The sequence below is a fragment of the Lutra lutra genome, chromosome 4 (genome assembly GCF_902655055.1).
Source record: "Lutra lutra chromosome 4, mLutLut1.2, whole genome shotgun sequence".
In the NCBI taxonomy this organism is placed as follows: Eukaryota; Metazoa; Chordata; class Mammalia; order Carnivora; family Mustelidae; genus Lutra; species Lutra lutra.
Window position 1 is genome coordinate 32,022,488 of NC_062281.1, and position 24,111 is coordinate 32,046,598.

Sequence of the window (24,111 nt, forward strand, 5' to 3'; positions counted from 1 at the left end):
TAAAGTCTTAGCAAACTAATTATAAACACTTATTTGAACTGCAAATTAAAAAATACATGAATGCTCTCCACAGTTCTTGGTTTAAAAAAAAAAAGCTGTGTTAACTGGCTATTCTCATAAATCTGTTCACAATTTTAACAAATTAAATCATTTCAGATGCCTACTTCCCTCTGTGCTGATGTATCACATGAAAAAAAAATTGAAATTATTCAACTTAAACATAAAAAGACATAACAAAGTACTCTCAAGCCCAATAAAAACACCAGTTGAAATAATTTTGGTATTTTTACATGCTTAACATTTATGGGTGGCAAAATGCTTTGGGAGCATCTTCCTAAGTCATTCTTGGTTCTAAGTATTTACCTAGCTTTATTTAAATCACCAACAGTTACAGTAAAAATAAAATTAATATTCATAAGGCAAGTTATAATCCTGAATCACCACAGAAAGAACAATTGGCAATACATTTTCTAACTTAATTGTTAGAAATTGCACACATATTTTTACTTAATAGTAAAAGGATTCTCAAAACAGTAAGTTGAAATTTTTCTTGACTAGAGAGAGTATCTTTTAAAGTTTTATAATAGGTAGCACAGCTGGAAATTTTTAGGATAGCTTAAAAAAGGCTTTTCTCAAGATTACTAAAATAACTGTCTTAATACACAATATTATAAATGTATCTAATTTGGGATCCAGTCAATAAAAAAGTTAATTCATTCTGATGGTTCTACTCAATTTATTTTTAAGAAAAGAAAATTCTGAATATTTTCCAAAAAATCTTAAATTAAAAATTAAGGCAGCAATAAAGATTTTATAATTTCCTGCTGATGTAAAATAGGAAAACCAAAATACTTTTACAAAACAAAATTCCAGTTTCTTATTCATTCCTTTTTTGAAAATATTTAGGATTAGCAGAAGAAGCTTAAAGGTACTTTTCTGTAATCATACAACTTTGTATTCTATAAATATTCCCTCCGCTTAAACTTTCAGAGATTGTATAATTTTGCATCATGTCACCATAAAAAGACTAGTAAACAGACAAATTGAAATCATTGACTAAGATTTACCAGAGTGTATTTATGATTAATTGGTTGATGTCTTCTCCCTTTTTTCCCATACCAGAGACGAGACATTTCCTTTCCAGAGCAAATTAAGTTATATCAAATCTCATAATGACTGTTTTAAAAAGCATTCTTCCTCTGCTAAAGATAAATTTTCAGCACAAGAGCCCTACTACAGTGACAAAACAGTTTGCTACAGACAAAGATTTGATTGACAAGACAGAGAGCTAATCACTAAGTAGTTTCTATTGCAAAGATAGTTCTGAGTGGAGACTGTAAAGCCAGGGAGGGAAGAGGTTTCTCATGTTGAAGTTTGGTTGCACTGTAGCCAAACGTGCAAAAAAAAAAAAAAAGGGCTCAAAACGTTAAAGACACAGAGCATGTATTTGGAAGCACCAGTACACTAAGAAGCACACTAAAAAATATGTCATAAAAAAGTACTAAGTGCAGTTTCCAGAGTACTTCCTAATGTACACAAATGATTTCAACTAACATTTTGTTGTTTTGCTCATGCAGTCATACATCCATTCTTTATTTATATCTAAATATCCAATAAAATGTCATTTTTTATGTGAGCATTTTTTGAGCAATGAGACCTCTTTTGAGGACACTCCAACCCTCAATTTTTATAGAATGTCTATGTATAAGTGATGCCAATCCACTACAATAAATCCTATACAAGTATTCAAGTGACCTGAAAATTCCTTTACCTTTTTATACAATCCATTTTTAAACTTCATTTTCTAATACCTAATTTCTTGAAAAGGTACTTACAATTACTATAACCTACCTATACTTCACTTATCAGTGGTATGCTGAATATAACCAAAGAAGTGAACTTTGAAGATGAAATATTATGGCTATGAATTAAAACTTCCTAGAGCGAAATTTTAAGTCAAATATCAATGCATAATAGTATGCCTGAATATTTCTTCCATTTTAAACCAGCTCCTACCCAAACCTCCACATTCCATGATGAACACGCATAGAACACAGCTCACTCCACACTAAATATCCTCCCTCCCTCTCACACCAGCTACTCCCCCATCTCCTCAACCAGCCCCACACACTTAACGCTAAGATCTCTCTCCCACAGTCCCTCATCTGTAAACTCTATCTCCACATGGATCTTACTACACATAGAGTGCACCATAGTCACTACCTCCCCCTGTCATGGCACACCCCCTACACATACCATTACATGATTTGGTGGTAGTGGGCTGCCATTTTGAAAACCTTTTATCACTTCTAGCCAGATTTTCTAAAATTAAAAATATTATATGTGTACCCAAATGTGGCTGAAATACATACATACACACTCCAAGCATAGAGCAGCTTATTTTGCTGGTTATCCTATCAGCATCCGTCCCTGCACCTTCTTCCTAATATAGCTTTGATTTTGCTCAAGTATCTTTTCAGCCATGTTTCTGAGAAGTCTTGCTCCGCACCTGGACAAGATGGGTCCTTACAGATCTAAACCAGTTGCTCTCAACGTTTAGCTTGCATCACAATCGTCTGGAACATTTGTTGACATACAGACTGCTGGGCTCCAAAACTGGTTTCTGATGAAGCAGACTAGAATGGAATCTGAAAATATGCATTTTAATAATGCTGCTGCTGCTTATGGTCCAGGGACCATGCTTTGAAAAACAACTAAACCACAATGAGATGTTACCTCACACCTGTTAGAATGGCTATTATCAAGAAAGTAAAAAAATCACAAATGCGGGTGAGGCTATGGAATAAAGGGAAGCCCTGTGTAATATTGTTAAAAATGTAAACTTATGCAACCATTATGAAAAACAGTACAGAAGTTCCTCAAAAAATTAAAAATAGAAATATCGTATGGTTCAGAAATACCACTCCTGGGTATTTATACAAAGAAAACAAAAACACAAATTCAAAATTATATATGCATCTCTGTGTTTGCTGTACATTATTTACGACAGCCAAGATATGGAAACAACTGAAGTGTCCATTAATGGATGAATGGATAAAAAAGATGTGAGATATATATAGATAGATAGATAGATAGATATAGATATAGATATAGATATAGTATAGATATAGATATCTATATAGATATATCAGAATACTATTTGCCTGTAAAAAAGAATGAAATCTTGCCATTTGCAACAATACGGTTGGACCTTGAGGGCACTATACTACATGAATTCAGACAGAATAAGATAAATACTATACAATCTCATTTACACGTGGAATATAAAACAACAACAATAAAACCCAAGCTCACAGATAAACAGGTGGTGGCCAGAGGCAAGGAGTTGGAGGTATGCAAAATGGCTGAAGGGGGGGGCGATCAAAAGCTACAAGCTTTCAATTCTAAAATAAATATGTCCTGAGGATATAACATACATGGCGACTATAGTTAATACTGTACGCACATTTGAAAGTTGCTAAGAAACTATATCTTGAAGTCTTCATTACAAGAAAAAGAAATTAATATAAGGCAGCAAATGCTAACTTTAGACTTGTTGTGGTGACTATTTTGAAATACACACAAATATCAAATCATTATGTTGTGCACCTGAAACTGATGTTATATATCAATTACACCTTAAATGACTTAAACTAAGTCATTTAAATATTTCTAGACATCCCAGAGTTTGAAAGAAATCTCAATTTACCATTAGCGTAAAATGACAGACTATAAAATGAAGCGCTTTTAAAAACAACCAGTTTAAAGGCTGAACAAAATTCATAACTCAACCTATTCTCATGATTCAAATATTCAATAATCTCCTTTCCTCTATTTTCTTTATTGGTGCTGAAATTATATCTGATTTCCTCTGAGTTGGGAATGGTCTACCAGGGCCAACTATACAAAATCCACCTACTCAATATTTAAGATAATACTTTAGAAGTAATTTTAATATTTAAAAGAATAAATTAGTTGTTCATTGCTGGTATACAGAAATACAATTAATTTTTGTGTGTCAAAAAAAATTAGTCTGGGTGTGCCTAGGTGTCTCAGTGGGTTAAGCCTCTGCCTTCAGTTCAGGTCATGAGCTCAGGGTCCTGGTATCCATCCCTGCATAGGGCTCTGCTCAGCAGGGAGCCTGCTACACGACCCCCCTCTGCCTGCCTCTCTGCCCACTTGCGATTTCTGTCAAATAAATAAATAAAATCTTAAAAAAAATTAGTCTGTCATTCATCCATTCTGTCTCTTCTCACACTCTGTATTAAAAATAACATTTTGGATTTTTTTTTTTAACATTTTGGATTTTTAATGGAAATTTGATAGCCTGTAACTTTTAGCTAGTTACTAAGGTAGAATATTACCAAAAAGCAAAACATTAGTTCAAAATTTTCCTGAAGTAGATAACATCCTAAGCTGACATTTTTATTAGTCAAAACAGAATATGTTAGGCATAATTAATGAGTGCTGAATGATAATATGAGAAAATTTATGAACAGTCTAGAACTGGAGATCTACTCCGTAGTATAGTACCTATGGTTATACTCTACAGCATACCTGAGAATTTGCTAGGAGGGTAGATTTTATGTTGTGTTCTTATTACAATAATAATAATAATAAAGAGGGTAGGAAGAAACTCTTGGAGATGACGGATGTATTTATGACTGTGGTGGTGGTTTCGTGGATATATACTTGTCTCCAAACTTATCAAGTTTTATATATGAATTTGCACAGATTTTTGTATGTCAATCCCTCCTCAATAAAGTGATTTAAAAAATACTTAATATAGAAATATTATTTAAGACAATTTGTATTAACTCGTATATTCTAATTGCTTTAATTTTTAAATACTTCTTTAAGAACTTAAGAAATCTGTGTCTGCAACAGATATAATGACAGTCCTCCAAATTCTAATTGTTCTTAATGCTTTTGATTTTTACCCTTTTGTCAGATTTACTGAATTACTTTTGGAGTTCTGGTTTGTAATACTATGTGATATGATCAATTTAAAAAAGTATATTTTTCTTTAATTGATTTTATCTAAAACATGTGACCTCTCTCATTTTAGTGACTTAGACATAAAGAGTACTTTCATTTTGAACAAAATCAATTCTGTATGGATTTTGCTGGCTAGACAAGGAGTGATAAGTAATTTTGTCTTGCTTTATTTATTGCCTCAATTTCAATTTTGGCATTACTTGTGCCTTAATTAAAAAAAAATCCTTCTGTTTAATAAAATAAGTATCAGAATATCTGACAGCTTAAGAAATAAAATACTCACCAAACAAATGAAGTCATCTCAGAAACCAAAAATCAAATGAAATATATTCTTCTTAATACTTTGGCAAGGGTGAGAAGTGATGACTAAACTGACATGATATGTTTCTAATTCTTATCATTACTTTTAAGAATGAAAAATACTATTATGCCATATAATCTACTGGCACATAATACTAGCAAACTCATATTTTAAAATTTAGTCAACAAGTATAAACCTGGGAGCTAAACATCTAAATAAATCATTAAAGCTAATTAATAAAGTCAATTTCTTAATTGTTTTTATCATCGTAGGAGCACTTAATTAGTAGGTTTGTAGTATGAAAGATACTGAACTGTAAGCGGCATAAAATTAACTTTAGATATGAAAAAATGGAAAACTTTTTCTGCCATTTCTTATCTCAAAAGGAGTGAAAGTCAACTCAAAAACGTGGGACAACAAGCAACTGTAGTTTAAAAACCTCCAGTTTTGAGACCTGTGTCATCAAGCATCAAGACCGGCATGCCCAACACATGTGGCATTTTGAAGCCCCAAAAAACTTTCAGAGGATTCTAATAGAATCTCTAAGACTATTTGAGACTATTAGACTGATAGACCATTAGAGTCTATTAGAGACTCTCAAGTTGGAACTTGGGGTTGAGGGTGATATAGCCTGAGGGGGTATAGTCATTGAGCCATGTGGTAAGCCTGGTGACAGGATAAAATTGACTTACATTACGCTTCAGTATCACTTTTACTTCATAAGAAATTTTAAAAATTCTTTTTATAGAACATCAGATAAATTAAAAATATGAATGCAAAATTCATTTGAACCTTAAGGATAAAACAGGCTTCAAAGATTTTTTAAGCTTATTACTGTGGCTGCTGTGTTAGACTATACTACTAGACTCTTGGGTTCTTGTCAGGTACATCAAACTTTAAAGAGTATTTGATGGACAAGTTCAAGAGGTACAGATCAATGAATTGCAGAGTGATAAGTTTCTTGGTTTCCCTCTCCTTGTAGTGCCTCTGAGTATACAATGTGATAAAAATCCTTTCGGTGTGTAAGGGAGCTATGCCTGAAGTAATTCAGCCTGGCTGTTATTGATACAAAAAACAAACAAACAAACAACCATGCTTTTTTAAAAGTCAAGGCATAAAATGATTAAAGAAACCTTTCTCCAAAGTGAACCAAATTTACAGACTGCAGATGCCTCACACATAATATGAGGAATATTTTGAAAAGTATTTTTATACAACATAATTTGCATCACAGGGCCTTTAAAGTGTGGTATGATCAGTACAGTCTGAAAGAATCTTCCAGAGTCTTAGCACTACATATATTCAACACAACACCTAGGGTAGCACACTGGTTTTTCCACCACTACTGTACAATGTCACCCCCTGAGGAGCTATACAGAATACTGATTTTCATTTGGTCTGAGATGACCCTAAGGCAGTAAGTTTTTTGAAAGCTCCCCAAATGATTCAAAGGTTCTGGCAAGATTGAGAACTTGGCATGGTAAAAAGGACAACGGACTCTGAATTACAGATTAATTATTATGATTTGTTAACAAGGATTTTAGCCAAGAAATAAACTTACAGAAATTATCAATAAAATAAAGATGATAGTCTATGATTAAATGGGTTGTTCTAGATCAAAGGCAGAAGAACATGTTAGCAACACTGTGGGGATGTTATCAGCAAAATCCAGACTGCACAACATTCTAGAAAAAAATCTGATTTCTTAAAAATGAAAATTACAAGAAAAAAAAAAGCAATGCACAAAGAAATGGACAGAGAACCTACATTTACAGACTTAAAGAGACATTTTAACTGAACATTTGGAGCTTAGCTGGATCCTGATTCAAGTAACAAATTGTAAAAATTTATTCATATTACATATATTTTATAACATATTTACGACATTTGAAGAAATGGGAACTGGGGACAAAGAAGGATTACAGATGGAATAAGCTGATAAAGCTGAGTGATGGTATATGCAAATTCATAATACTGTTTATCTCTATTTTTGTACGTTTATCAAATCAAAGCACTATCATGAGGAAATAGTGTCAATAAGCATCTTTCCCACCTCTACCTAAAGACCTTCCTACACTTTGTTGAAATACCATTAGAATACTTCCCTTGTCAGTGAAAATCTATAAAAACAATCCCCATCAAAAATCAAAAAGTAACATTTTTCACAAAACTGCAAAGCCTCACATAAAACATACTCGCTACACATGTTGCTCTACTTCTTGTCACTGGTGACACTGGCAGAAACTAGGGAAAAGAATCTACAATAAATAGTTTCTTTCCAGTTACAACATTATTAAACTCCAACAGCAGAAAGATTCATAATTAAGGAACTCATTATGGTTGGAAAATGCAAACTTGAGGTAAGCTGATGTTTTTATGCTATTTTATATGGACTAAACTAGAACAATAAAGAGTATATGGTAAAGAATATCAATCTCTTACATACCTTAGTATAATATGCATAGTTATATGCATTTATATGTTATATATGTTATATGCATAGTATTTCTCAGATTCTTTCTCCCAATAATCAGGAATCTTAGAATAGAGGCTCTTACTCTTGACCATCTAAAACTTTGGCTAGCCTGCTCTTGGTGAATGCAGGTTTCTATTGCTCTCACCTCTCTCTGGAATTCACTATACAATCTCTAATACTGTACTTCTTCCTTCCTTCCTGTATGAAACTGGCTCTGAGGATATAGTCATGTATGAAACCCTGCCCTCTGGCGCTTACATTGGGAGGAGGACAGGAGGGACACAGAAGAGAAACCAGAGCAGAGTAAATTAATCATATGCAAAAGTTTTCCAAATGTACACATTTCTGGTTAGCAACGTATTTTTGCCTAAATAGCACTTAGGGATACTAATCTCCTAAGTATTACTAGCTGCTTTACTCAAACAGACTATGTCCAAGTTAGCTGTCATAATAAATTCATCCTACATTCTCCAGTCACCTATTCTTTACCCTGACATACAAAAAAGCCCCCAAACAGCAAGCACGTCACATTTTGAAGTACTTTTATTTTATATAAGTGCAAAAAAATTCCATTTTTAAAACATTAACATTTAAAATATTTTAATGTCATTATACATTTGTTCACCAAGCATGAAACCTAATGTAAACAGACTTCGGATGAAAAAAAATATGCTTTTTATTTAGGCACTTAGTAACCATCAGGCACTAGATCAGCATGGTATAAGAGAAATGCAATGCAAGACATATATAATTATAAATTAATTATAATTTTTCTGGTAAACACATTAAAAAAGGAACAAGTTAATTCTGATTTTTATTTAAATCAATATATCTAAAATATTGTCATTCAAAATTAATGGTATTTTACACCTTCTTTTTTTAATTCTCAATCTCCAAAAGCCAGTGTGTACTCTATAATACAAAGCATCTCAACTCAGACTAGCCAGATTTCAAAAGTGCTAAATAGCTACATATGTGTAGTAGCTACTGTATCTATAGGAATTAGTGTAATTTCCATTACAGCACCTCTCAATTCAGACAGGAAATATCTGATGCTGTTTAGAGTTAGGTTTATTTAGATTTCATAAAACTTACAGCTGAAAAGTTCATGTATCGTAGTTGGTCCAAATGTACAAAAAACTTACTCAGTAACTGAATCAAATATCCATTTTAAAATTTAACTGAAAGTAAATAAAATTAAAAATTTAATTCCTTAGTTGCATTAGCCACATTTCAAATACTCAACAGCCACCTAATAAAGATGTGGCTACAATATGAGACAGCACAGCACTGTTCCTAGATAATGCAGCAAAACGTTTCTAAAATTAATTTTTTCTCTCTCATTTCCTTTTTATTTTAGAATTAATTCTGGTTGAAAACAGGTGAGGAGACATTTTTTTTCTTCTTCAGAAGTTATGACCTTCAGAATCTGCCACAAGAACTAAGGCAGTTCCTTTGAATCAAAATAGTCAATAATCCATCAACAGTGATAGTCAATTATTTCCAAGGTTATGTGCTCCAACCCCAATGGAGAAAAGTTCCTTATTTGATGGAAATTATTGCAATCTCCCTTGCCACCCAAGTTAAAAATCCACTGTTACTTAGCTGTCATTAAATCCTGTCTTAATACCTAGGTTATACCTGTTTAAAACAATTCATGGAAACCAATGAGAATGAAGACACTTCGGTCCAAAACCTATGGGATACAGCAAAGGTGGTCCTAAGGGGGAAATCATAGCCATCCAAGCCTCCCTCAAAAAAATTGAAAAATCTAGAATACACCAGCTGTCTCTACACCTTAAAGAACTGGAGAATCAACAATAAATCAAACCAACTCCACACATAAGAAGGGAAATAATCAAGATTAGGTTATACCTGTTTAAAAAACTTAATTTCATCCCCTTCCACTCTACCTTCACCTGTTGCTATCCTAGTACAAGTAGTTATCTTTGATCATCTGAGCTACTTTAAAAGCCTCCTAAAGTTAATTTTAAATACACAGGGATTTTACATATGTCAATACCCATGCAACTGTCACCCAGAAAAAACCGAGTATCTCCAGTACTCTATAAAGTTCCCTCCTGTCCCTGAACCCCTCAACCCCTAGAAACAGGTAGTCTGATGGACTTCTGATTAGTTTTGCCCTGGTGAACTTCATATAAATGCATATAAATTACACAGTATATATAAATTATATACTGTATAAACTATACAGTGTATACTCTTTTACGCCCGGCTTGGTTTAATTAAACACATTATCCAAGAGATTTATCCATGTTGTTGCCTGTGCAAGCAGATCTTTTTTATTGCTAAGTTATGTGGAATTTTATGAATATTCCCAAATTTACTGATCCATTCTTCTGCTGACAGACATTCAGGTTGTTTCCAGTTTGGGGCCTACTGAGAATAAAGCTGGTATGAAGATTAATAATGTTGGTTTAAGTATTAAAAGAACCCAAAATAAATGCTCAGTATATGTTACCTCTTTCCCTCCATTGTATTGGAGTTACAGTTGAAACTGATGCTGTATATACTACACAGAATGAACTTAAACAACTTAAAATCAAGTTGAAAGACATGCCATGTATACCTTTAATCATTATACATGTTAAGTACATGCACAATAAATTCATATTCCACAAAAAACCACAAACATTAACACCATATGACTGACAAAATATACGCCTGTTTAATATCACATTTTAGCATCTGCTCTATATTTTCTAACGCATCATGAAGACATTAATCTAGGCAACCAGAAGAGGAAAAACCAGATTTTGTCACCTTATCATTCCGATAAGAAAACACATGTAAAAACATGATGTGCAATATTAAAAGATGTATCTTTAACCACTATTAAGTGGTTACAGAAAGTTAATTAGTGTTATTCTGGCCATTTAAACAAGTTCAGTAAATTTTAGCATATGAAATTTTTACACTTTGTAAAATTAGCATCAGCTTCCATAGCGTTATTGTACATTCACTTCAAAATAATGCTCAGGTATGGACTTAGAAGGAATGCTAATTGGCATGAATGTGTTAAATGATTGGTGCACATTCTCCATGGGAGGTTATATTAAAATGAATCAGATCAGAAATAAATGTTTTATAAAAATTAGTAAAACAGCATTTAATATTCTAAAATCCACTCAAGGAAAGTGATTTTATTGCCAAGCAGTTGTCTAACATTATAAGGCAAAAGGAAAATGATAAACAGTAAAAAAAAAAAAAAAACCAAACCAAGGTTACTAATCAGATTATTTCAATAAACACATGAACAGAAAACCTTTAAGAATTACTCTTTTGTACAAAGATCACTTGCACATTGCCTGTACTACCATAAAGCTATAAATTCACACAAAGTAAAAGGATCAATGAAATCTTCACATTTTTCTCCTTACCTCCCATTCTCTGGCTGCTGCTTCATTAGTAGAATCCTCATTTGTTTCAGATTCTTCAATCTTTTTCACTACTATAAATCCAGGTTCTCTGGTATATTCACCAGTATCTTCTGCATATATTTCTGGACTCCACTGAATGAAGAAGGCATACAAGTGGTCTGTCCTGTTAGAACATGTGACTGTTAATAACCAACCTACAATTCTGTGCTCCTAGCTTTAATTACAAAATGATATTTGTTAAATGACTTCACAAAACTTGAAGATATAAAATACACACAACATACACTATGCTTTATTTAAAAAGATAACGAAGCCCAATGGCAGGAAGACATTAACTTAAAAAACTTTACTTGGCTGTGTTCTGTGTTCTGAGAAACTCAGATTTTCCTTGGCATGCTTTTGAGTAAGCTTAGATGCTGTCCATGGTAATTTTTTTTTCATCTTTAAAGAAACTAGTGGAGCACCTGGGTGGCTCAGTGGGTTAAAGCCTCTGCCTTCAGCTCAGGTCATGATCTGAGAGTCCTGGGATGGAGCCCTGCATCAGGCTCTCCGCTCAGCAGGGAGCCTGCTTCCTCCTCTCTCTGCCTGCCTCTCTGCCTACTTGTGATCTGTCAAATAAATAAATAAAATCTTAAAAAATAAAGAAACTAGTGATGGGAAAGGAAACTGAACTGGTAACTGTGACTTCATTCACACAATGACCTGATTATCTAAAATACAAGTAAACAATTTACTGCCTGTTTTAAAACCTGGACATTATACAGAATTTTCCCATGTTAATAGAAATTTAATTTGTATAACTTTTAAATGATACCTGGAACACACAACGTATTATTGGTTCAGGGATAGATGATCTAATATTTTAAGTCTCTCGCTCCCATATTCAATTTTGTTTACTATAGCAAAACCTGCTGTTACCAAAGATAATTACATCCTTGATAAACTTATTTGAGGATCAAACACACATTTCAAATATCTGTTTTCTTGGCTATTAATTAGCCAGGATAATTGAATTTTTAAAAAGGGATTATCATTGCCTGCCCTGAGGTAGTGGCCATACTGCTTATTAAGGAACATTCTTGCTCTAAGATATTATTTTTTAAAGTTTTTATTTACATTCTAGTTAGTTAACATATTGTGCAGTATTGGTTTCAGGTGTAGAATTCAGTGATTCATCACTTAAATACTGCACCCAGTGCTCATCACAAGTGCCCTCCTTAATACCCACCACCCATTTAGCCCATCCCCTGGCCACTTCCCCCTCCAGCAAACCTCAGTTTTTCTCTATAGTTAAGAGTCTCATGGTTTGCCTCCCTCTCTGAGACATTTTTTTTAAATTTATTTATTTTTTTATAAACATATGTTTTTATCCCCAGGGGTACAGGTCTGTGAATCGCCAGGTTTACACACTTCACAGCACTCACCATAGCACAAACCCTCCCCAATGTCCATAACCCCACCCCCCTTCTCCCAACCCTCCACCCTCCAGCAACCCTCAGTTTGTTTTGTGAGATTAAGAGTCACTTATGGTTTGTCTCCCTCCCAATCCCATCTTGTTTCATTTATTCTCCTACCCCCTTCTCTAAGACATTTTTCTTTTTTTTAAGATTTTATTTATTTATTTGACAGACAGAGATCACAAGTAGGTAGAGAGAGAGAGGAGGAAGCATGCTCCCTGCAGAGCAGAGAGCCCAGATGCGGGGCTAGATCCCAGGACCCTGGGATCATGACCTGAGCCGAAGGCAGAGGTTTTAACCCACTGAGCCACCCAGGTGCCCCTCTCTAAGACATTTTAATGAGGTTTCTTTACCACTAAAACTAGGTACACATTTACTTTCTTTTTTTTTCCATTAAATCACAAAGAGGAATAAAATTTTAAATGGGGTAAATTAAAAAGTACAAAATGGGAGCTAAATAATTTTAAGGGGTGACTGGGGGCTCAGTCAGTTAAGCATCTGACTGTTGGTTTAGGCTGAGGTCATCTCATGGGTCTTGAGATCCAGCCCTGGAGTTGGGCTCCACACTCAGCAGAGTCTCCTTGAAGATTCTCTCCCTCTGGCTGTGCGTGTACGCCCATGAGCAAGCTCTCTCTTTTCTTTTCAAATAAATAAATCTTAAAAAAATTAATTTTAAGAAGATTTAAAGTCAAGTTTTAATCATAAACTATTTTTTAAAAGTACTTTTCCACAGGTGGTAAGTGATACATAAGAGATCATTTTAATTCAAGGAATCTCAATAACGTTTTTGAGGTTTTTTTTTTTTTACCTTTCTTGTGGCACAGCAAACCAATATTCATGTTTCTTATCTCTCTGTGCATACTGTTGCATTGTTGCACTTGCTTGAGATACAAATGTTTTCCTCATTGGTTTTCCAACTCTGAGACACAAAAACTTATGTAATCGATGCCTTCTCTTTTCTTTTAAAAGTGCAGAACCTAGAAATGAGATAGTGTTCATTCAATTCTCATACACCATGCTTAAATAATTTGGTTTAAGAATGTTTACCTCCAAACTTCTCACAATACAAATTAAAATTTAATTACTGAGTGTCACTTAGATGAATTTTCTTAAGTAACTTTTATTTTCTTAAAAACAAGATTCATGAACTAGCACCCAAGTTATGAACTGAAATTATGTCTAAGCATATTAGGGAAAAAAAAGGAAAGTTTTAGGAATTCTTAGGTTAAATTTTTGCTTGGAACAACTATATTAAAGCAATTACATGCACATATATAATTATCTGCATATTCTCTATCAGCCTTCTAAAATAACATCTAAATAAATACATTTGTAGACTCTTAAAAGGCTTACTTTAATATAGTTATTACAGAGAAAAATTTAATAAAAAATGTTTCTGAAGCTTTTCCATATATATGATGTAGGATAAAACAATCAATAATATCCTGGATTCAGCTACCTGTTTGGATAGTTTATTATGAATTATCTCTAACTCATCCAAACAGAGATGCTGACATAAGGTATACTGAGGGTCTGAAATTATAACGGAATTCAGGATTCTGGACATTATTAGCTTATGAAGGTGGCATACTGTGGAAGAAAAAGCACTTATTTATAATCAAGGGAACTGAGTACTAGTCATGGCTTCCTTCTGTATAGTATTGTGCAAGGTGCATAAATCTATCTGAGCCTCAATATTTACATCTGATTAAAAGAGTGAAATTTTACCATTTCCCCCACAATTATACTCCACAGTTCCGTATTCTTAAACCATTTCCTTATATTATAAAATCACTAAAGATCAGAAATGTGGAGTATTTCCCTACTACAGAACCTCAAGTTACTTCAAGTTAGTTACTTAAAACAGATTTTCACTCCCTGCTCTTTCAAAAAGAACTCAAATGGTAATACAGGTATAATTATATCTAAACTTCTCAATTTCTCTCATAACAGGAGCTCCATCCCCATCTAATCCCATAACCCAACAAACCCACTAAACTGAAAGCATTCTACCACATTATCAGGTTAAACAGAACCCCTCATTTTATTTTTTTCAAAGATTTCAAAACATAAGGCCACCATCAGACACAAAGATAACAAATAAAGACATTCACACCAGCATTCTTTACAATATCAAAGAGATGAAATATCTTAACAATATAAGTTGTTACTAATGAATATATTAACAGTATGGAAATGGTTAAAATACAGGGCCATTAAAAGCCATATTTTCAAAAAACTATAATGACATAGGAAACTATTCACAACATAAAATGTTAACTGAAAAAATGATACAACAGCATAATCCTGATTGTATATAAATAATATACATGTATAGATACATAAAATACCAAAATTGTATACGTATTTAAGTGTGTATGTATATACACATACACACCAAAAATCAACGAGAAATACACCAATAATGATTATTGCATTGATGAATTTCAGATAAAATTTTTATGAATTTACTAAAAATCTCCTATATTTGTCAAATGTTCTTTAATCTTTTATAGAACTTTGAGTAAATTAATTCTTTAACATCTACTAGATATCATCAGGATATCTAAAAAAGATGGTGCAAAGAAAATTCAGTACAGGTTATTTTAAAAACTGAATCAAACTTTTTGGATTGTTGGTGGGAAGATAAAATATGTAGCCACTCTGAAAAACAGCTTGGGGGGGCTTCCTCAGAATTAAATTAAACACAGAATTACCACAGGAACTAGCAAATCTGCATTTGGGTATATATCCAAAAAAATTTAGAAGAGGGATTCGAACAGATATTTCTACCCCAATGTTCATAGCAGGATTATTCACAATAGCCAAAAGGTAGAAACATCCAAATGTACTTAACAAAGTAATACATAAAGAAAATGTGGTATGAAAAGTTGACCAATGAATGATGCCGGGGTTAGGATATGGAATCTCCACATAGTCAAAAATCTGAGTATAACTTTTGACTCCCCAAAAACTTAACTACTAATAGCCTACTGCTAACTAGAAGCTTTATCAATAAACAGAAAGAGTTGTTTCACACATTTCATATATTGTATTCTATATTCTTATAATACAGAAAGCTATAGAAAAGAAAATGCTAAGAAAATTATAAGGAAGAATAATACATTTAAGTATTATACTGTATTAGAAAGAATCATGTATAAGTGGACCTGCACAGTTCAAACCCATGTTGTTCAAGGGTCAATCGTATATTGGAATACTGTAGAGCTTTTAAAAGGAAGGAAATTTTCAAACATGCTACAACACATATGAAACTTAAAGGCATTCTCCTAAGGGAAATAAGCCACACACAAAAGAACAAATATTGTATGATTCCACTCATATGAGATGCCTAGTGTGGACACGAAAGTTCATAGAGACAAAGAGCAGAATGGTGGAAGCCAGGAGCAAAGGGGAGGAAAGTATGAAGAGTTACTATTTAATGGGTACAGTTTGTGTTTGGAAAGATGAAAAAGTTCTGGAAATGGATGGTGGTGATGGTTGCACAACAATGTATCAAGGTACTTAATGCTGCTTAATTTTGCACTTAAAAATGGTTCCTATGGTCAATTTTATTCTACATACATTTTAGCAATAAATTACTTTTGAGTTTAATTTAAAAAGTTTATATGCAAATTTGATTGATGTGGAATCAATATTTTAATAGAATATAAAAAATGTTAGCTAAGATACATGAACTGTATCCCATTTAACCCATTATGTATCGAGGGGAAGCTATTGTGAAATAAGTCAAGCAGAGAGCCAATTATCATATGGTTTCACTTACTTGTGGAGCATAAAGAATAACAAGGAGGACATTAGGAGAAGAAAAGGAAAAGTGAATTGGAGGAAATCACAGGGGGAGATGAAGCATGAGAGGCTGTGGAAACAAACTGAGGGTTTTAGAGGGGAGAGGGATAGGGGGATGGGTGAGCCTGGGGGTGGGTATTAAGAAGGGCACGTATTGCATGGATTGGGAATAATGCATAACAAATCTTGGAACACCGAAAAAATAAAATAAAATAATAACAAAAAAAGAAATAAAACAGTCTACTACTATCATTTTCGTAAGTACACGGTACTAAAACCCAGAACTGAAAGAGAAATGATTTTTTTTTTAATTTAGCCTTGGTGTTTTTTAAAGGAAAACATTTAATCAGACAATGATGAACTTCTGGATATTTGGAACAATTTAAGAAATAAATTTTTATGTCTAATTGCACTTCTAAAAAAGAATTATAAACTTTGGCAATTACAAACTGCAATTACAATATTTTATGTGTGGTGAAAAAATTTTAATGAGGTAACACACCAAGAATTAAGAGAAAATGGAGAAATCAAAGGTATTACAGAGCTTGTGTGCATTTTCAAGAAATTGTTTAAAGACAGAATGCTGTGAGTCAGGAGTATCTAAACATGGTGGAAAAGATGCTCATTATGGATACAATCCACCATGGGATAAAAGACCTTAGACTAGGACTACAGACTACATACTTATTCCCAGAGAAGTATCAGTCAAGGGCCACGAGATTATTCTTGGGGAAAGAGGGAGACAATATGCCATAAGATGAATTAACTTTGTATATTCCTTAACACTTACCTTCTATGTCAGCAATTGCTATTTTATGCTTAATTTCTTTTTGTGACACCTGTTGAATATTTTCCCTTTGCTGTTTAGTCTGTTGCATGGTATGAGTTTTCCAGAGTTTCCGTAGCTCTTCTACCTCTGTCTCTGAGTCCTGATTTTGCTCCTTTCCTTGTTTTCCTTTGTTGACAGTTGGCTTTTGTTTAAAATCTGCTGCTTCCCCACAAAGCATACTTTCTTTTTCACCCTCTTCTTGATGTAGTGAATTCTCATTCAGAAGAAAATCCTGGCCTGTATTACCTCTTATACCTATGCTTTGTTCTTTAGGGCCTGATATTTCCTGAAAATTACCTGTAGCACTATCTTCCTTAGTGGCCCTTTCAAGATTATTTAAATCTGTTTTAAGAGAAGTAGTCCCAACTTCATTTGTAGAATGTCCAGAATCAGATTTTAAGTGATCAGGCATGTTAGTAGACTCTGATATGGCTGTTAAACATTCTGTACCACTCTGATTGACAGTCTGCACAGATTCTGATGACGCACCAGATGATTTATCTTGCCGAAGTTCATCTGAAGAGACAAGCTCCTCCCGTATGGGAGAAAGTTCTGATTCTGTGAACACATCCTCAGAAAGAGACTCCTCGGTGCTCCTCGGAGCTGTGCTGGCACTATCGTTACCTGCATCGCGGGTTCTGGAGTCTATTTCATCAGTATGACTTCTTGTCATTTTCTTTAAATGGCAGAAGTCCCTTCCTGATACCTGATCTATCTCTCTGTCAGTAAACAAAATTAAAAGTTGTTACTTTTTAAATTGCATTTTATTTCCCACAAATGTAATACTGAATTAGTCATCACTAAAAAGGTTTCTAGAAAATTGCATATATATTTCAATAGCATATCAAAAATTTATACAGATAGATCAAGTAATTAACTCAAGCTTTTGCAATGATTTCTTGAGACTTGGGAAACAACAGAACTACTTCCTGAATTAATCTACCTGAAAAGAAGTGGGAAATTTAAGTTTTGGGTGAAGCTATAATTCTACATTACAATTTATTCATTACTGGAATATGGAAAATAAGCTTAGATAAAATTTTGATAAAAATTTTAAATGTCTTAAAAAAATACACTGCTATTACACACATGGACACACACACACACACACACACACACACACACACAGGGCTTATTTACATTTAAATAGAGATTACACTAAGATATGCAGCTCAAATGCAAAGCTGAAGACCAATTGGAATAAAACGGAGCCAAAAATACTTACAAGAATTCTTTGGGCTACCAGCAACAACTCTTAATAATTCAGAAAGAACTTGTTCAGCTAAAGGTTTAGATACTAGATATGTGAATGGTTCATAATTCTATCAAGATTTCCATGATTAATGGCATTTATATATATGAGCACTAATGTTCAAAGTTAGTTTAAATTTTGGAAGGAGGCAGTACAAACATCTATATAAAGCATGAAATGGAAGTCAGAAATTTTTTAAATGATGGTTAAAAAGCAGTTTGTGACAAATGGAAATTAACAGAGTTCACAGTGGGAAAACTACTAACAATTATGTAAGTTTCAGAACAGGAGATGAGATGAGACAAAAATAATTGGCTGTCTCTGGATGGTGAATCTGGATAACTCTTCTGTTTTATTCTTCCTTTGTAATATTTTTCAAATTTTATATAACGAATATGCATAACACTTTATAACTAAAATAGGTAAAATTTTATTTTTTAAAAGGGTATCAGCAGAATTCCAATTCGTGTCTGTCTTGTGTCCCTTGCATCTGATTCACCATAAAAAACATAAATATCTAATGTGTCCTATTAAAAATATAATAATGTCATCTACTGGTGATCCACTCAAATTGCACCTATAGGGTCTTGGAACTTGACAAAATGCAGAAGTTTTGAGAAACTGTCTGTACATTTAAGAAGACCATGAGGTAAGAGATAAAGTTAGCAAATGTAAGAAGACATGTTTGAATAAGGGCTGTAAAACCTTCAGAGTTAATAAGCTAAAACTAGATATTTATGCCAATGATTTTGCTACTGCTTAATACAGTTCTAGAACAATACCTTTGAAATCAACTTTCCAAGCAGAAGACAGAAGAAAAATCAATCAAATCTTACGCCTCAGTATTGCTACACATGACATTACTCTGTAAAACTACTTGCTTTATTTATCTAATCTGCTGCCAAATCGTGTTTTTAATTAATTCACAAGGCAGGACTGAAACGTACTTCTTTTGGGAGGAATTTTTTAAAATGTATGGATCAAATGCATGGTCTTTCCAGGGACATTCTAAATAATAAAACAGTGATTTGCAAGAAGAGGAGCCCGACAGCATCCTAGTGGAATACTTACAGATCGTTCAGCATAAGAGAATCCCAAAGTACCAAAAGAAAAGTAGAAAAGCAGGGCAGAGGAAAGTGGATCTCACAGTGACTGACAATACATGCACATATATATTATACATATATATATATTATATGTATGTATATCTTGTTTTTTTAATCTAATCCTTTACTCTTTCACCTTTGTCTCATTCTTCCACCTACCCCAGTAATACTTCCCAAAAGTTACTTTAGATAATGATCTATAAAAATAACTAAAGTAGAAGATATTCTAAGAAATTATCTGCACTCCTACGGATGAGTTTACCAAGCCAAAATAATATCTATTGGATGGGAGGTATAATGGAGAGTTTTTGAATAAGGGATTTTATTCTACTACATGTATCCTAACAACTCATGTACTCTGCCTCAGAAACAAAAATAATTTGCTCTTCTCCTATGCAAGCAGTTCTGTACCATAAGGGTTAATTTTCAAACAATGATCCACATCCCTGTGGACTAATAAAGGGATATATATCTCAGTATCAGTTAAAGTGAAGCCAGTTTTTAAACTGTTGACAAAGTATGTGTGAAGGAATGGGGAGTATTCTTTTCTGCTGTCATTCCTTTTTTTGAATACTACTTTCTTCTTTTATTTCTTATTCCTCCCTTTTCTCTCTGGTCATTCCTTTGGTCAAGCAAACTACTTTCAAAGGCTGTGCTGGGCTGCAGTCTCACAGCTATGTTATTTGAATCACATGAATCCCTTGACCAGTATATTCCAAGCATAACTCTTTCAAGGTTAACTGCGAGAGGAGGATGCTCATGGGATCTCCCTCAATTCTCTCACCAGACCCTTCAGGCTCTTCTAAGAAAAATTTGAAAGCTACCCTAGTCTACTTATACCACCTTAAATTAGTAACAGAAATAATTTAAAAGACTGAATGCTGCATTTGAATAAAAAAGGCTGGTAAACACTCAATTAAAAAAGGTTTACAGGTTATTTTTAAATATCCAATTTCCTGGCCAAATATACAAATATAAATCTAGAACAATTCCTAATTATTCAAAGTGTGCTATGAATAATCTTTTCAATACTATATTCTTTAATTATTGATAAAATAAAAACCAGTTTTAATAAAACTAATTAAAAATACTTAAGAATAGGAAAAATACTTAAGAGTATTAAACCAGGGTCAACTATCTAGATGTAATAAAATTCCAAAGGAGTATAAACACCAATCTTACATGGGTAAGGATTCCTTTATTTTGCTATCCAAAATTTCTTTGTACATTGCAGCTGACATCACCTCTTCCATTGGACACATGATGCCATATTCCTCACAGCCATTCTCTTGAACCAAAGGGTCAGTTTTATGTGGATCAAACATTATATTATTTGGTGTAACTAGCAGCACACCACTGACTGTGCCCTAAGATGAAAAAAGAAAATGACATTTAATGTTCAAATTTTAAATTTTCAAAAAGTATTCTAGCTGTTTTTACTAATTTTGTTCTGATGTTAGGCCATCTGTTATATATAAAAGTAGTATATCCAAGCACTAAGACATTCTCATGAAAACATTTTTCATTATGGTTTACATTTATTTGCATTCTGCTTCCTGTGTTGTTCCCTCACTATGGTACCAAATATAGTTTCATGTGCATAAACAGGTTTAATAAATAATGTGTTGATAATTCAATCCAGTATAAAAGAAAAATAGCATAATCTCTTCAAAATGCCTTTTTAAAAAAATCTATTTCAACTGACTCTGCTAACTACCTAGCTATTTAACTTTGGGCATGTAAAACTTCGGGGCCTCAGTGTCTTCATCCATAGGAGTAAGTAGATTAGATGACTTTCAGGGTCCACAGTAACCATTTTTAATTTAATCATGAAAAGTTATGAACTTTTAAATACATTTATATAAATAGCAATATAAATATGAAGTCCAACCTCTTGTTTTGAAATAAGCAAACTTATAATTAGCCACCCAGGCACCCCCCTGATCGTATATTGATGGACAGTTTAAATAGATTCATATATATGAGTTTGTATTCCTGGATCACATGCTAACACAAAACAAAGAGAGATGGTGAGGTATGTTGTAGGGATATTTACATTGCTATGGATAATCTAAGAAATAGACAATCGAGAGTAGAGTATAGGGGCGCCTGGGTGGCTCAGTGGATTAAGCCTCTGCCTTTGGCTCAGGTTGTGATCTCAGGGTCCTGGGATTGAGCCCCGCATTGGGCTTCTGCTCAGCAGGGAGCCTGCCTTCCCCCTCTCTCTCTGCCTGCCTCTCTGCCTACTTGTGATCTGTCAAATAAATAAAATCTTTAAAAAAAAAAGTATATACAATGTAAAAAATCTTAAAGGTTCTGATTCTCTATCTTCCCTTACCCTATCTCACCTTCTATAAACTTAAGTTACTTGAGAAATAAAACCAAGTAATCAGTAAGAATTAAGGAAAGCAGGTGCCTGGCTGGCTAGTTGGTTAAGCAACTGCTTTCGGCTCGGGTCATGATGCTGGAGTCCCAGGATCAAGTCCCACATCAAGCTCCCTGCTCAGTGGGGAGTCTGCTTCTCCCACTGGCCTCTCTCCTCTCATGCTCTCTCTCTCTCATTCTCTCTCTCAAATAAATAAAATCTTAAAAAAAAAAAAAAGAATTAAGGAAAGCAAACACCAAGCAAAAGTAAAAACTCTGAAAGACCTCAGTTCATTCTTGATTTCATAAACTTCATGTAAGCATTCGTTTTAAATAATGTTATATTATCAGGTTCACTGGCATTTCATTACATATTATCTTTCACTTCAGAGTATTTTTGCAAAGATAATCACTAGGTGTATAGGATAGAAAAGGCCCAGTATTAATGTACAGGTGTATAGGATACTGTGTGTAAAGGTGCATAGGATAGAAAAGGCCCAGTATTAATAATAATGCATTAATTACTAAACCTGTTAATATTCTAATACTGCTACTTTCAGTAGTGTAACTACAGATATCATTTGAAAAATGTCTCTAAATTGTGCTTCTCCTTCTTAGACCAGAAAGGGCTAAAGCCCTATCTCTCAACACTAGTCTGTCCATCTGGTAATGTTACTTTGTAGGAATTCACCTTTTTTTGCTGCAATTGCAGATGTGCTAATGTATTCTTTAAGCTTCTTTCCCTGACTCTAGGTGGGACTCTGAGGTATTCTGTCAGATGTTATTCTCTCTAAATCAAGAGTTGGCCATAAGAAACACCCCTTCAACATAAAATTCATAAAAATCTTTTGACAAAGTACTGCTCAAATTCATCTAACCAAGATCAAGTTTGAAACCATAAACCCAAACTAAAGCATTCCTGGTTTCATTCTGTTTAAATGCTGCTTCATAAATCTGACCATATTATCAGAAGCAAGAACATAACTATAGTAAGCAGTTTCCAATTAAAATATCTTAATTCATATGACCTTCAGAAACTTTAAGCACCGATTTCTCTTCAGTATTAGTAACTCCCAATTCCTTATGTGCAATTACCTGACTAATATTCCATGGAGAAATTATTTCTATTAGAAAGTAAAGCCTGTCTGTAAAAGTTATCACTTACACTACAATATCTGTAAAGACTAGAAGATAAAAAACGATTTAGGAATACAACCCAGCAGAGAGAATAGCATTTACAGATCTTGTTTTTTCAGTCTTAAGCCCACTGTAACCTATTACAATTTTGTTGATAAATTTCCACAATTTTTACATAAATAACCCTTATTACAATAAATCTATAGGAGGAACCAGTCTTCAGCAGATGTTTACCTTCCAAGAACACCAGGCTGTAAGCAGTTCCTAACCCTGCCAATGACTTTATCTTTGCTTTGATACTTAAATAAAAATTTTATTCAGATAGTTACAACTGAAATTCTGCTTCCACCCAATAACTAATTCTGCTTAAAACTACTAAAGCCACACACACACAATACATGAAATGACTGTTTTCAGCTATTAGAATGCTCGATAATGATACCTGAATAAGGAAAACAAAGAATATGAACTCTATAAATGCCCCAGCATACTGAGTGGAGAGTTTCCAGGCCAGAGGCAGAGAAAGGAGAGATGAGCACTCCCAACTGAGAATGCTTAGAGATCCATAGAAGGCCTTTGTTCAAGTTTCCAGCTGAGCACTGAATGCTACCTATATGTATGGCAACTATCCCAGGACAAGAAAAGCAGCAGTACTCCAAAGTGGAGGAAACAATTAATAGAGTCAACAGAGAAGGGAATAGCTTGTGTTCTTACCAACCACAGCAAAAAAAACCTTATAATTTATAGGGCCCCAGAAAACTCAGAAGGGCATTGTCTCAGTAAAGAGAAAAACTAGCTAGAGTTGCTTTGGTCCTGGCTGACAAAACTTAAAACAAGCTATGTTATGATCAAACTGCTTCTAAAACACAACTGTGTCACAGAAAATAGTACAAGTATATGTACAGAAATATAAAAATACCCAGCACCCAAGAAGATAACATTTGTATCGGATAATCAGTTAAAGATTACTAGGCATAAAG

The 24,111-nt window shown here is 33.6% G+C and overlaps 1 protein-coding gene across 13 annotated transcripts in view; it reads right to left on the minus strand.

Moving 5' to 3' along the window:
• Nucleotides 1–24,111, minus strand: part of OXR1 (oxidation resistance 1) — a 447,991-nt gene that overhangs the window by 19,762 nt on the left and 404,118 nt on the right. For 11 of the 13 annotated variants that reach the window (XM_047724297.1, XM_047724293.1, XM_047724292.1 and 8 more), the window contains 4 exons: nt 20,813–20,997; nt 17,234–17,991; nt 13,442–13,610; nt 11,177–11,339 (listed from right to left, as the gene is read on the minus strand). In XM_047724297.1, coding sequence (XP_047580253.1) covers nt 11,177–11,339; nt 13,442–13,610; nt 17,234–17,991; nt 20,813–20,997 — 1,275 coding nt within the window. Of the gene's footprint in view, nt 1–1,067; nt 1,263–11,176; nt 11,340–13,441; nt 13,611–17,233; nt 17,992–20,812; nt 20,998–24,111 lie in introns of those variants that run through there. The other 2 variants (XM_047724302.1, XM_047724303.1) reach the window with 2 other exon arrangements.